Raw genomic sequence first — 14,731 nt, 5'->3', positions numbered from 1 at the left:
AGGTTATAATCGCTTGGTTCAATGTATCATGTTTCAATTTCAGAATTTTAGCAAATGACAGTTTCTGTCATTTTCAGAATTTTGTAGTGGATCAATTTTTGACAGGACCTGTTCTGTATATTTAAAACTGTTGCCACATACTGGTTCCTGTATACCTTATGACTTTTCTATTTTGAATATTCTTTTGCCCCAATGAAATAACATGGCAGCAGTATCAGATTAGCGATAAATTTGGCTTCAATGCTAGAGCAAATAACAATGTGTTAAATGGCTAGTGATTGAAGCTCGATTGTTGATACCTGCACGTATCCTCTGGATGTTGTTAGACGACAAATGCAGGTTGAACATTTTATTTCCTTGGTAACTGGAGTCTTGGTTTACTGTATTCATAATTTTAAGTCAAAGATACAGGCTATTTAAGTCTATGATACTGAAAATTAACCATTATGGTTTGAGTGGCACTACAGGTACAGACATTATCAGCTAACCAAAATAGTGCATCTTCTCTTCAACAAATGGAACCCAAGTTCAAAGGAACATTGGATGGTCTTGTTACCATTGTTCAAAGACAAGGCTGGAAGCAGATGTTTTCTGGGCTAAGTATTAATTACGTAAAGGTAAACTTTATAATCTCGTTGCATAAAAGTAATTTATTGCTGCATGTATTTTAAATTTCAGCATCAGCCACACAATTATTGAGTTGCTTGACTCCTGTTTGATTCGCTAGCCAGCATTTCGTGATTCTCTGTTGTCAATGTGGCCTATTAATGTTATGCATATGCTATGGCATACAGTATAGCCAGATAATTTTTTGAAATAGAAGGATGCCCGAGCTGGCGTTTGAGCTTTTCATTGTTTATGGTGATGCCAATGGTTACATGACATTTTGGGTTTTTATTTTCTACAGAAGGGAATTAAATAGTTTAGCAAAACTGACATTTGATTAGTAATAATTGCCATTCTGGTCTCGGCAGGTTGTACCTTCAGTGGCAATTGGCTTTACTACATACGATGCAATGAAATCCCTGCTTGGAGTTCCATCTCGAGAAAGAGGGAGTTCCATCTCGAGAAAGAGCACATAGTGGAAAATATGGTTGAGAGAGACAATGCCGGGTATGGTTGCATTTTGTTGCCTCGAAAGGTTTATGCATATGTGATGGCTTATCTGATATACCTTGCTATGAAGACCCTTTATTTACTGATCATGTTTTCTTTGTATGGACAGATTTCTCATGCCAAAGTTAATCTTCTTGAAGTTAGACCAGGAACATCTGAAGCACTGGTTCAAATTTCAGGCACTCCACAACAAACAAGTGCACCCATTTTGTATGCAGTTCTTGATTTCCCTCCGACATTTTCCAACATTTGCCAACAATTCCTCTACTGTCCCTCTGTTGCTACTTTTTGATTTTGATTTCTTAGAATAAAAGCAGATTCCTTGCTGCAATTAAATTTCTATTTAAGATAATTAAGCATAAATCTGTCTGCAAACACCAACCCCTGTAGTACTAACTATATGCTTCGTTTCAAAATTCAGTCAAATCGTGATATAAACAGTATTGGCAATTTCTCTGAGTTTGAGGAGCCAATTCTTTGTCAAGGGAGTTCTGCCAGATTTGGAAGGTACACAAGATTTGCAAAACTTTGTCGATTGCTGCTATCATGGGGGTTTTGCTGATCACCATTTCTGTACTAATGTCCCTGGCATTGTATATCACCTTTGGCAGTGTCAGAGCAGCTGGTGAGCTTATCACAAAAACTACAGTTGAAGTTGTAATATCTGAACGCACAGTTGCAGCCATTCTAGGACTTCAACTGAAATTTTTGAAACATGGAGACTTGGAATGAAGTGCTGTCATTGCTGACAAAATGACATTGTACTGACAGAATGACAAAATGTTACAGCACAAAATTTGACATTGTACTGACACAATACTTCTTTATCCAGCCTATAAAGTGCCATTTCTTTGACTTGACATAAATGTATTTTGCAACAAAAATGACAGAACGATTTTGATAAACATGAACTGCATTATATTTTGAATTTGGATTCTACTGCCACTGCTTATGCTCCAAAACCAATGTTCTCTGTGTAAAAAATATATATTTTTATATATATTCAATATATTATTACACAATGTATTAGCTTATCAGTTTAAATTATAAATTATATTTTTTAATTCGAATACTATGATATTGCAGAAAGCAAGAGTATAGAACACCAAAAGCTAATGAATTTTTTCTTGGAGATCATGATCAATTTACATTTCAACTCGTAAAGTTTAAATGTTTTTTTAATTTTAATTTGTTTATTTTAATTTTTAATTTATAAAATAAACTTATCAAAATTATTTTATTATTGTACTTAGATGCTATATTTACTAACCCAAAACTATAAAAAAGGCCAAAAGTCATGTCCTTTTGCATCACAACAAATTATTAATTAAATGCAACAAATTACTAATTAGAAATTAGATGCAGGGTTTATTTTCTTTGCTAATTAGTAATTGCACAAATTTAAAGTTCACACTAAAGTTATGATAAACAATATTTCTAAATAAATATATCTTTTGTTCGTTTGACCATGGAATAATTCCTCAATCATTGATATGTAATCTTTCAATCATGGGTTCAAGACTCCATAACTATAATTTTTAAATGCTTAAGTTCTTCTTTGACCTTCGAGAATGATCTATGTAAATATTGAACACTCTCCACCACGAATTTCATTAACAAATTTATATTATTGCACAAATTTAAAGTTCACACTAAAGTTATGATAAACAATATTTTTAAATAAATATATCTTTTGTTCTTTTGACCGTGGAATAATTCCTCAATCATTGATATGTAATCTTTCAATCATGGGTTCAAGACTCCATAACTATAATTTTTAAATGCTTAAGTTCTTCTTTGACCTTCGAGAATGATCTATGTAAATATTGAACACTCTCCACCACGAATTTAATTAACAAATTTATATTCATAATAATGTTTATGTGGTCATTATCAATTTATGAATATTTCCATAATATTCAAATGTAAAAAAGTAAGAAAATTCTATGTTTTGTGCACCATGGTTATTAAAATACATAACTTACTTTAACACCTTCCTATTATTTTAATATGTTTTGTGCACCATGGTTATTACAATACATAACTCACTTTAACACTTTCCAATTCTTCGTACATTATAATTCATTATTATGCATTTAAATATATTTTATACCTCGTGCTTATTAAAATACATAACTTACTTTAACACTCTCTAATTCTTCATACATTATAATGCATTATTATTACCTTTTATAGTTTTTTTCCCTCAAGTTTTCTATGATTCACTGTTAAATTTTATTATATTTTAATTATTAATCTAAGCGTTTTTTAAATCATGAAACATTGGAAAATTATATCTAAAACTAATCTTATTTTAAGAAATACAAACTCAACATTACAAGCATTTATCAGTTCAATGACATTTATGACAATTCTTACTTAACAAAGGCAAAGTTCATTATATTTCACTCTTTGCATAAAGTCAAAAAGTTCATACAACAACTGGCCATCCAATTCATTAAATCTTAATACAAGTAAGCATGCCTACAACACACTAGTAATGGAAACCAGCTCTCATGATAACGCAAATTAAATCTCATAATAATAACTGACCAAACTGTTCTGTTAACCGGCAGGGACTAGCGCCACAACAGTGGCTCCTTGTTTTAATCTATCTTTTAAACATAAAATATACCATAAACTCGATGCGTCACTTCACTCTAACACAAAGTGTACTTCACCCTCGCACAAACACATATGTATGTAAAAATTAGATCTCGTGTATGCAAGTGAACAACACAAACTTTTATGCAAGGCATTTGACTAAATTTTATTTGAATATAACGATGTATATGTGAATATAAATATATATTTTTATGATTGAAGGTTTAAGTTTATATATATGAATGACAAATTTATATTTATATATATATGAATTATAGTAAATTTTCTTGTTACGGTTGTAATATTTGTGTTTTAATATTTTAAATTATTTATGAATTTTATGTGGTTGGTTTATTTAATAGAAATTTTGTATATTTGATTGAAATTTTATTTGGAAGAGAGTAAGTTAAATTTCATAGATTTCAAGATTTTATAATTTGTAATGGTATAATTAAGTGGCCAAATTCTAAGTAAATGATTTGCATTCATGGGCTCAGAATTAGTGTTGGAGATTATGTAATATTTGATATCCCTATTTCCAGCAAAATTGTAAACTTTGATCTATTAAACGGCCAATTGTAAACTTTCACCTACTAGATGACTATGATCTTGACTCTCATAATAGACCTTTAACCCTAACTCAAAATGTTTCGATGCAAAACAAGCACATTCATGAGAATGGAGAGACTCAAAGCCACATGTTTTTTGACAAGAGTAAATATTTATCTCTTCTTAAAGGATCTACATACATATTTACACCTCTCTCATCTTATAAGGATAGCATTGAAAACCTCTATGGTAATTTCACAACAAGTCTCTCTACTTCCATTAGCGAGTTCTCTACCAATGTGTCATAAAAAAAGAATAATAGAACTACAAACCCTTCATATGATAATGATAGCAAAATTGCTAGAAAAACTATCAGGGATGCTCCTATAAGATAAATACCTACAAATCTCTTATTAAAATAAAGAAAATATATTATACAAGTAGAAAGCGAGAGAAGTTACTACACCTCTCTATGTTTGATCCTAAAAATTTCTAAAGGGAATTATTATTTGTAAGTCCAAAAAAAACATTTGATTCCTTTGAAGAAATAGAATATTTACCTTTAAAAACTTAATGAATCCCTTAACAGCATGGTCACCATTTTGAATGCCCCTACAAAGGGTGACATGTTTTGGTTGGGAGATATTTACTTTGGTGTTAAAGAGTTTGCTAGTGAGAAGGCTAAGAAAATTGAAGTCTACCAAGCTGAAACTTTTCGAATGGGAGACTCTATCCTCATCCCACATATACACAAGATCTTTAATTTAGTAGTGAAGCAAGGATTCCCTAAAACTTGGATGTGGAGCCTTATTGTGCCTATCTTTAAGAGTGGGGATAAAATAATTCCCTCTAGTTATGGGACCATTATGTTTAGCCACATTTTAGCCAAACTATATGGCGATTATTTTAGAAAAAGAAGATTAGCCTTAGGATTGAAAATCATGGTAAAATATGATGGAAGAGAATCCCAAATTCCAAGTCATTTTTAGCAAATCAACCTTTTAGAAGATAAAGATACAAATAGGTGGTTTTGAAATTTTAGAAGGAATTATAATTCCTTATTGTAAATAATTTTAGTTTCTTTACTTATCATAGAAAGTATGAGTCATAGTTCAAAATGAACTATGAATAGGGATGAGTTGTTATGATAGGAAATATATCAGAGATCTTAGAAACTATTGGAGTGATTTTAGGATCTAGAAAAGTATGTTTTGCTTCTAATTTTTATTTATCATTGTAATCCTAAGGGCATGGGATGGTCAAAAGGAATGTGAACCATACCATAGAGAAGAGTGCTTGTTTACGAGTTTATGTATGTAAAGATTATGTTAAATGAAATAAAGTTTCATCTCTTCTGGGTATGCGTTATCTATGTGCATGATCATTGAAGAATCCATATGTTATGAACCAGCTCACAAAAAGATAGAAAATATAGATCAACGACCTCAAAATCAGCCTCTTCGAGGGGGAAACCTTCTTTACATTACGCAAATGAACAATTCTTAGATGGTACAAATGACTAAAATTACTTCTATATATAGGAGTCTAAGGGATCACAATATAATCAAAGCCGACATAACAATAATAATATAAGGGCACAACAATAACAATAGTGGGCTTCTATGGGGCACAATAATAACAATATGGGGACAATAGGGGCACAATAATAACAATAAGGGCTACAATGACAATAGTAATGGGGGAATCACTAGTATTATAGGGACCTAACATGCCCCTCTCCTTCAAAAAGTGTTGTCCTCAATGCTTGAGTAGTTATGGATTCTTCTATATAAAATTATCATCCTCCCATGTGGAATCTTCAACGGGTAAGTTCTTCCACTTGATGAGATACTCTGAAATTGATCGATTTCATAGCTGTCGAGTTCTTGTTTCTGTGACTGCTTTAGGTTCCAATATGATTTTTCCTTCCTCATCAAGCTCTGGAAGTATTGTTTGAACTGGGAGCTTGTCACCTATAACCTTCTTTAAACATGAAACATGGAAAATTGGGTGCACTCAGGAAGCTGCAGGAAACTCCAATTTGTATGCCATAGTACCAATCTTTTGCAACACCTTGTATGGACCACAATACTTTGGTAGTAATTTATTATCCTTCTCAGATTGCTTGAGGGACATATGTTTATATGGTTGTAGCCGTAGGAATACCAAGTCACGTACATCAAAACTTCTTTTGCTGCGATGTCGATCTTCCTATTGTTTCATTATATTTTGCGCTAAAGTGAGGTTATCGTTTAAGAGTTGGAGAACTTGTTGTTTATGCTCGATGTGATCTTCCATTGCTTGAACCTTAGAATTTTCTCTTAAATATGATGTGAAGGATGATGGATGATATCCATAAAGTGCCATAAATGGGGTCATTTTTGCTGCAATATGGAAGGAAGTATTATACCACCATTCAGCGAGAGGAAACCATTTGACCCATTGTGTATGTTTATGAAAGACAAAGAAACGAAGATATCATTCCAAAGATTTGTTTACTATCTCAATTTTCCCATCAGATTGAGGATGATAAGATGAGCTATGAGCTAACTCAGTACCGAGACAGGAAAATGATTTTGTCCATAAATTTCCAGTGAAAATGGGATCTCTTTCACTTACAATAATCCTTGGGTTTCCATGTAGCTTTTGAATTATTTCCACAAATGTAATAGAAACTGTACTATCTTTAATGGATCAGATAATGCACAAAAGTGTGCACACTTGGTAAGTCTATCAACTACCACCATGATTACACTCTTTCTTTTGGAATTGGGTAAACCTATGATAAAATCCATTGAAACCTCCTCCCAACATTGGCTTTGAATGAATAAAGGTTGTAATAGACTTGGAGTCTTAATTGTTTCAACTTTGTTTTGTTGGAAAACCAAACATTTTGCCACAAAATTTTGAATATCTAATTTAAGGCCATCCCAAAAAAATTCCTTCTTAACCCTATGCTATGTTTTTAAAAATCCTGAGTGCCCTCCTTAGGGAGAAGTGTGCAATTCTATAAGAATATTTTTTTTTAGTTGGGAATTCTTATATAGGTATAAGCGATCTTTGTACCTCAACGAATCATTTTTCCAGCTGAATGTATCATATGTACTACGATCTTGTTGTAACTTTTGAATAAGTTCCCACACTTCTTCATCATTCTTCCACTCATCCCTTGCTTTGTTTATCCAATCTAGTTGGATAATAGAAATGACGCAAAACAATGCTTCCACATCCTCATCCTTTCTTAAGAGTGCATCTGCCACAACATTTTTGTTCCCTTTTTTGTAGATTATTTCGAAGTCATAACCCAACATCTTTTTCACCCATTTTCGCTGCTCTTTTGAAGATAATCTTTGTTCTCAAAGTCATTTAAGACTATCATGATCTTTTTTAACCTTGAAGTGTCTTCCCATTAGGTAGGGTCATCATTTACTAAGTGCATCTAGTATTTCCAACCTTTCCTTCTCATAAATAGCCCTTATGTAAATACTTTCCTTTGATTGGATGACTTTCTAAAGAAATGGGTCTTTCTTCTTGCATTAAAAAAACACCAATTCCATTTTATGGGGCATCATATTCCACAATAAAGGTTTTTGTTAAGTCCAGCGTAGCTAAGAGAAGTGCTTGGTAAATTGCCCCTTTAAGATGTTTAAAGGTCTTTGTTGCTTCTAGAATCCATGAAAATGTATCTTTCTTCAATAATGTTGTTATAGGTGCTCCTACTCTCCCATAATTATTAAAAAACTTGCGATAATACCCTATCAACCCGAGAAATCCTCACATATGCTTTATGGATGTGGGGATTTTGCATTCCTTAATGGCTTTAATTTTTCTAGGGTCTACCTTAACACCTTCATGAGATACAATATGACCCAGATATTCCGCCTCTTGTACTCCAAAGAAACATTTGGATCTTTTTTCATATAATTGTTTCTCCTCCAATAGTTTGAGCAACATGTCAACATGTTGAACATGATCCCTCCAAGACTTATTGTAGATTAGTATATCATCAAAAAATACTAACACAATTTTTCTAAGGAAAGGTTTGAAAATGGAATTCATCAAACCTTGAAATGTAGAAGGTTAATTGGTAAGGCCAAAAGGCATGACCAAAAATTCATAATGAACCTCATGAGCTCTAAATGCTATTTTCGAAATTTCTTCAGTCTTCAATCTAATTTAATGATATACTGAATGAAGATTCAACTTGGGGAAGTAAATTGATCCATGCAATTCATCCAATAATTCATCAATGATAGGAATGGGAAATTTATCTTTAATAGTGAGCTTGTTGAGCTCCCTATAATATGAAAACATGTGCCATGATCCATCCTTCTTGTGGAGAAATACTACTGGAGCAGAGAAAGAACCTTGACTAGGTTTAACTATACCAGCCTCTAGAATTTCTACAACCATACGCTCAATTTTACTCTTTTTGGCATAGGGATATCTGTAAGGCCTAATGTTTGGAGCAAGCCTCCTAGAATCAAATGAATAGCATGATCATGATCACGAATAGGTGGGAGGCCTTTGGGTGTCTTGAATACCTTGGAATGATTGTCAAATACTTTCTGGAGATATGGAGAAATAGATGATTTCAATGTAGGAACCTCTGGTGAACATAATTGTGAAATTACACCTCATTGTTCTTTCTTTAGAAGCTTTTTCATTCCGTTAGAGTTGATTATCTTTCTTAGCTTCCCTGTGATACCCCTTAATTCAACTTCCCTTCCTTTCGAACAAAATTTCATGAAAAGTTCCTGAAAATTAAAAGCTATTGTACCCAAGGATTGTAGCCATTAGACTCCTAGTACAACATCCGCACCAACCATTTGAATGGAAAGAATTGGGTTGTTCAATACATATTCTCCTATGGATTGCTTGATATTATGGCACTTTTGAGAGCAATTTATGGTTCCTCCACTTGCAACCATCACTTGACACTCTGGTGCTAGATATAGGAAGCAATTCAATTCTTTGGCTATCTTACAGCGAATAAAATTAAGGGTATTTCCAGAATCAATCAACATTATTACCTTTTTCTTCTTGATATGTCCTTCTATCTGGATAGTTTTAGAAGTGGTAATTCTAGCCAACGCATTAGAAGACATGGTAGGATTCATTTCTTCTTTCTCTATGGTTTATTCCTGGTGTATATCCTCTTCTTTGACATTTCTTGTTCCTTTTCTTCCTCATCTTCACAATCTATGTAAAATATTTTTTTCTCAGCACACTTATGACCTTTAATATATTTTCTATCACAACTGTAACAAAGTCCTTTTTCTCTTTTTTCTTCTAATTGTTGTGGTGTCAACCTTGTAGGTTATGGAAGGCTAGGGGCAACAACACTTCCATCTTTATAGTTGTGAGTGGTAGGCTTCCTGGTGGCCATAATTTTGCTTTCCAGTTTTCTTGCCAACCTAAATGCCTTCTCGAATGAGTCAGGTTCCCAAAGGTGAACCTCATGTTGGATATTATCATTTAAAGTCCCTATGAACACATCAATCCTATGCTCCTCTAGAATATATTTTACCCTTATATTCAATTTTTGGAAGTCCTCAATGTGCTCCATCATTGAACCCTTTTGTTTGAGATTTATCACTTGGCTAAAAAATGTGTTTCTTTTTGTATCCTCATAATGTGCTATCATTTCTTCGGTAAAAATTTCCCAAGTGACAATTTGTTTATGAGAGCAAAGCCATCGATACCATATAAACTGATTGGTTCCAAATATAAAGTTGCAATGTGTACCTTTTGTTTGTTTTTCACATTATGGAGATTGAAATATTGCTCGATCTGTAGTATCCATGTTACGGGATCCTTGCCATCAAACTTCCTCATATCAGTCTTTGGAACATGGTGGGTCTTCAATCCAACGTTAGAGTCTATGAAATCATGATTAACATTTCTTTTGTTCTAATCATGAGTTTCATTTACTACTCTTTCACCATTACTAAACATTTCTTGTAGCAACTCTCTCAAATTTGTCTTCAAACCTTTCATTTATCCTTCCATATTAGCTTCCATGTCTTTCATCTTACCTTCCACGCCCTTATTTAAACCATCCATCTTAGATTCCATGCATTTCTTTAAACCATCTAACTTCTCTTCCTCTACATCCATATTAGCTTCCATGCCTTTCATTAAACCATCCATCTTAGCTTCTGTTACTTTTTGTGAGAGTGAAATTTGTTGCACTTGGTCTTTGATATATCATTTTGCATTTCTTCCTTTTCTTCATGAGTCGTGCTAGATATTTCAGGTTGCTTACTATGTGTTTCCATTTTATTTCTTCAGGGCATCAGCTAATAATAATTATGCTTCACTATGACCTTTTAATTCCTCCAAACTAATTTTTCAAACCAAACTTATGCAAAATTAAAAAAACTACACACCTTTTCTCATTTTGTAGGAGCTCGATATTGAATTTGATGTATCGTTGAAATTTCATATCTCCAAGGTCTGAAATTGTGAACTATCGTAGCCCTCTGAGTCACCTTTTCAATGCCACCAGCCTAATTGAAATTGGATTCTCAAATAAAGAGTTATTCCCAATATCCCAAGATGACCTGATTATACACTTTTTCAGAAGAGCTAACTTGTACGAAGTGCCACGTGTCACTGTTTCAACCTTCAGACCTAAATTTTTTGAAGAAAAACTACAGTCTGTCGTATTTATTTAAATTATTACGAAATTTGAATTTGATACTCAGAGAGAAAGTTATGACGATTTTCCCAAGGTCACCTTTTTGGGATGTAATTCGAGAGCCTGCAAAAACCCTAACTTCCTTAGATCATATCTTCAAAAAATATAGTGATAAAATATCTGAAATTCGGACCCGAGGATCATCGAGATTTTAAATCAAATGGGTTTTTGTTTTAGCTTCTGAAATGTCGTAGAAAACAAGTTGTAGCAAAAATTCCACAATGACATGTTTGGAGCAGCAAAACCCTAGAATCCAAAGCTTTGATACCAAATTTTATGAACCAGCTCACAAAAAGATAGAAAAGATAGATCAACGACTTCAATATCAGCCTCCGAAGAGGAAATCTCCTTTACCTTATGCAAATGAACAATTCTTGGATGATACAAATGACTAAACCTACTTTCTATATATAGGAGTCTAAGGGGTCAGAATATAGTCACAACCGACATAAAAATAATAATATAAGGGCACAACAATATCAATAGTGGGTTTCTATGGGGTAGACTAATAACAGTATGGGGAAAATAGGGGCACAATAATAACAATAAGGGCTACAATGACAATTGTAATGGGGGAATCACTAGTATTATAGGGACCTAACACCATACCTATGTGAAAATTGGAATTGATACAATTTCAATATCTCTGGGTATTTGAAATTGGCATTAAATGCAAATCTACCCAACTTGAAATTTTTATTATGGCATGGACTAATATTGGCAATCAATTGAAGGTAATTATTGGTAATGTAATTGTGATGAGATATAGAGATTTCACTTTAAGGTGAAAACACTCAACAACACCATTGAACAAGCTATGGTCAAATTTTGACCAAATCATGGGATTTTATTCAGATTGTGGTGAGTCAAACCTAGAAAAGAAAACTATATAAGTATTTGTAGAATTTCCTGTAGATTTACAGGCTCATGCAATTTATAAAAGAACAGGACAAGAATCTGCATCTACTTTAAACCAACAAAAACCAATAGACCGATGTAAACAATATGAACAAGAAGAAGGTAAATCAATGACACATAACAGAATAAGATTTCCTAGGGAAAGCGATTGCTCAAAACCCCGCCTATCTGTATTGCATTAATAAGAAATATTAGTGAAGATACAAAGCTTATTCTCACTAGAACAATTTTGCACAAGTATATTCAATTGTCTACCTCACAAGCCTGCTATTAGCCAACACTTAGCCAATTTCCTTTTCCTGCCAAGCCCCTAGGATGAATAACCTCTATTTAAAGGGAATTGATGCTTCCAAAACTATGCAATTCAAACATAGGTCCTTCTCTGATTGCATGCATGATATTTACAACTCAGTCAATCATACAACTGATAGTACATTGTCCCTGCACTCTAGTCTCAATTGGGTCTTTCAATGAACTGACATACATGAGTTTCTCATGAGGTAATCTTCAGTTAACCAGAGTAACACTTGTGGATGCACCAGTGACCAACTGACTGCTAGTCCTCTATTAGTTCAACAAACAGTTAGGACTAATTTAATTGACCATAACTTAATAAACTGAGTTAATATAAATACAAATCAAATAAACTCATCTTTGAACCCCTAAAATTTAGGGAGAACATATACATGACTACATAAAGACTTCCAAATCCAAATTCCTAAGATAATTAAGTTAATTAAACTTAATTAACTATTTATAAGTTGCTATGAGAATAGAATTCAATTTTAATTCTTAGTTTAATTCAAGGAGAAATTAAATTACAATTTCTTCTTGCCACTTCTCAACACTCCCTCTCAACAAGAAAGAGATTATATGCTACCCTGATCCTGTCTCTGTGAAATTCTAATTTAAATCTTGACAATGTCATTGTCAAAATACTAGCATCTTGCTCCTTCATGGGAATGTACTCTAACAACATGATCTACCTCAATACACAATCTTTCAGATGATGATATAGGATATCAATGTGCTTGGACCTATCATGAAAAATTAGATTTTTAGAGAGTTTAATACAACTCTAATTATCACAATAAATCACTGTCAGATCCATCTACTCACCAAATATACCAACGAGGATCTTCCTGATCTAGATGACCTGACATACTGCCTGGCTTGTATCAATGTACTCTGCCTCTACCAAAATGAGTGAAAGGAATCTTTGTTTCCTGCTGTACCAAGAAACGTTCGCTGATCCGATAGTAAAAATCCTTCCTGATATTATTTTCCAGTTAGATGGAGTCCCTGCCCAATTCACATTGATGTACCAATGAAGCTTCACTCCCTATGTCAGTCTGTATGACAATCAATAATGAGAAGTGTGCCTGAGGTATCTCAATACATGCTTTGTCGCCTTCGAATATAGCTTGGTAAGCCTAACCATCACTTGACTAAGATAGTTAACTGCATAGCATAAATATGGTAGTGTGTTCATCAAGTACATGAGTGAACCCACAAGATGCCTATAAATGGTAACTTCCACTACCTTTCCGAAGTAGCATCCGCCTTCCTCTAGTTACTAGCTAGAGGAGTCTCCATAGGCTTGCAGCTCTCCATGTGCAACCTCCTGAGTATCTCGTTGGCATACTTGCTTTGAGACAAAAATATCTCCCCATCACCCTTCCATACTTCCATGCCTAGAAATTAATGCATGAGCCGCAAGTTCTTCATCTCAAACTCTCTTGCAACGTCCTCATTGCAAGACTTGATCAACTGATCATCACCTATCAGTATGAGATCATCAATATAAAGTACAATGATCAACAATTTACCTTCAACCACTATGTGGTACAGGTTCATATCTGCTTCACTCTTCGTGAAGCCCAACCCAATGAAGTAGTTTTCTATCCTAGTGTGCCAAACATGAGGTGCTTGCATTAGCCCATACAATGCTCTGTTAAGCCAGCACATATGTGGCTCATTGTCGAAGGTTTCAAAACCTTCAAGATGCTCTATGTACACCTCTTCCTCAATTGTGCCATTAAGTAAGGTTGTCTTTACATCCATCTGATGTATCTTCCACCCCATATGTGCTAATAGCGCCAATATAGACCTGATCCATGAGTGCCTTGCAATAGGAGAAAGTTCTAATCATAGTTAATCCCGTCTACCTTTGAAATTCCATGAGCTACAAATCTAGCCTTATTGTTCTCCACACTACCATCTGCAGTTCTCATCATAGTCAATCCCCTTTACCTTTGAAATTCCACAAGCCACAAATCTAGCCTTATTCTTATCCACACTACCATCTGTAGCTTGCTTTACCTTGTAAATCCAAGGAGAGCTCACCACGGACTTATCCTCTAGTCTCGGGACCACATCCAAAACACTGTTACCAACTATGGAGTCATACTCCTCCACCATGGCATCAAGCCAAATTGGTTGGTGAATTGCTTCCTCAAAGGAGGATGGCTCTGTCAAAACACATCTGCTAATAAGAGCCATGTATCCTGTGTACCTATCAAGTGACCTCCTATATCTGCATGTTATGATGTGGGTGCTCCCACATTCTCTCTAGCATCCAACAGTAATCTATACGCCTCTCTGGTGCACTTTATCCTATCTCTGGAAGACTCTCCCTGAGTGGATGTACCCACTCGTGGATCCTCTACATGTGGTTTATCCACATCAATCTGAGGCTCCTGAATCTTAGGAGATAAAATCTTCTCAACTACATGTAGTTGAAACTCCTTCTGAAGAGAAACTTACATGGCCTTCTCCTCATCGAATCTAACATCCCTGCGAACAACTGTCATCCTATTGGTCGACAAGTACACCCAATAG

At 34.1% G+C, this 14,731-nt stretch overlaps 1 protein-coding gene across 1 annotated transcript; it reads left to right on the top strand.

Annotated features, from left to right (window-relative positions):
- Window positions 1–303: 303 nt before the first annotated feature.
- Window positions 304–1,155, top strand: LOC149159524 (mitochondrial carrier protein CoAc1-like). Its single transcript, XM_089433505.1, has 3 exons — window positions 304–339; window positions 468–617; window positions 975–1,155. The coding sequence occupies exons 1-3, from the start codon at window positions 334–336 to the stop codon at window positions 1,080–1,082; spliced, it is 264 nt and encodes an 87-aa protein (XP_089289631.1). The 5' UTR covers window positions 304–333; the 3' UTR covers window positions 1,083–1,155.
- Window positions 1,156–14,731: the final 13,576 nt, after the last annotated feature.

Source organism: Pinus tabuliformis, chromosome 5_2, assembly GCF_031772625.1.
Source record: "Pinus tabuliformis cultivar Carrire ecotype Pingquan chromosome 5_2, CPIR1, whole genome shotgun sequence".
NCBI classification, from domain to species: Eukaryota; Viridiplantae; Streptophyta; class Pinopsida; order Pinales; family Pinaceae; genus Pinus; species Pinus tabuliformis.
Note: the sequence above shows the minus strand (reverse complement) of the source record. Positions and strands in the feature narration are given on the sequence as shown.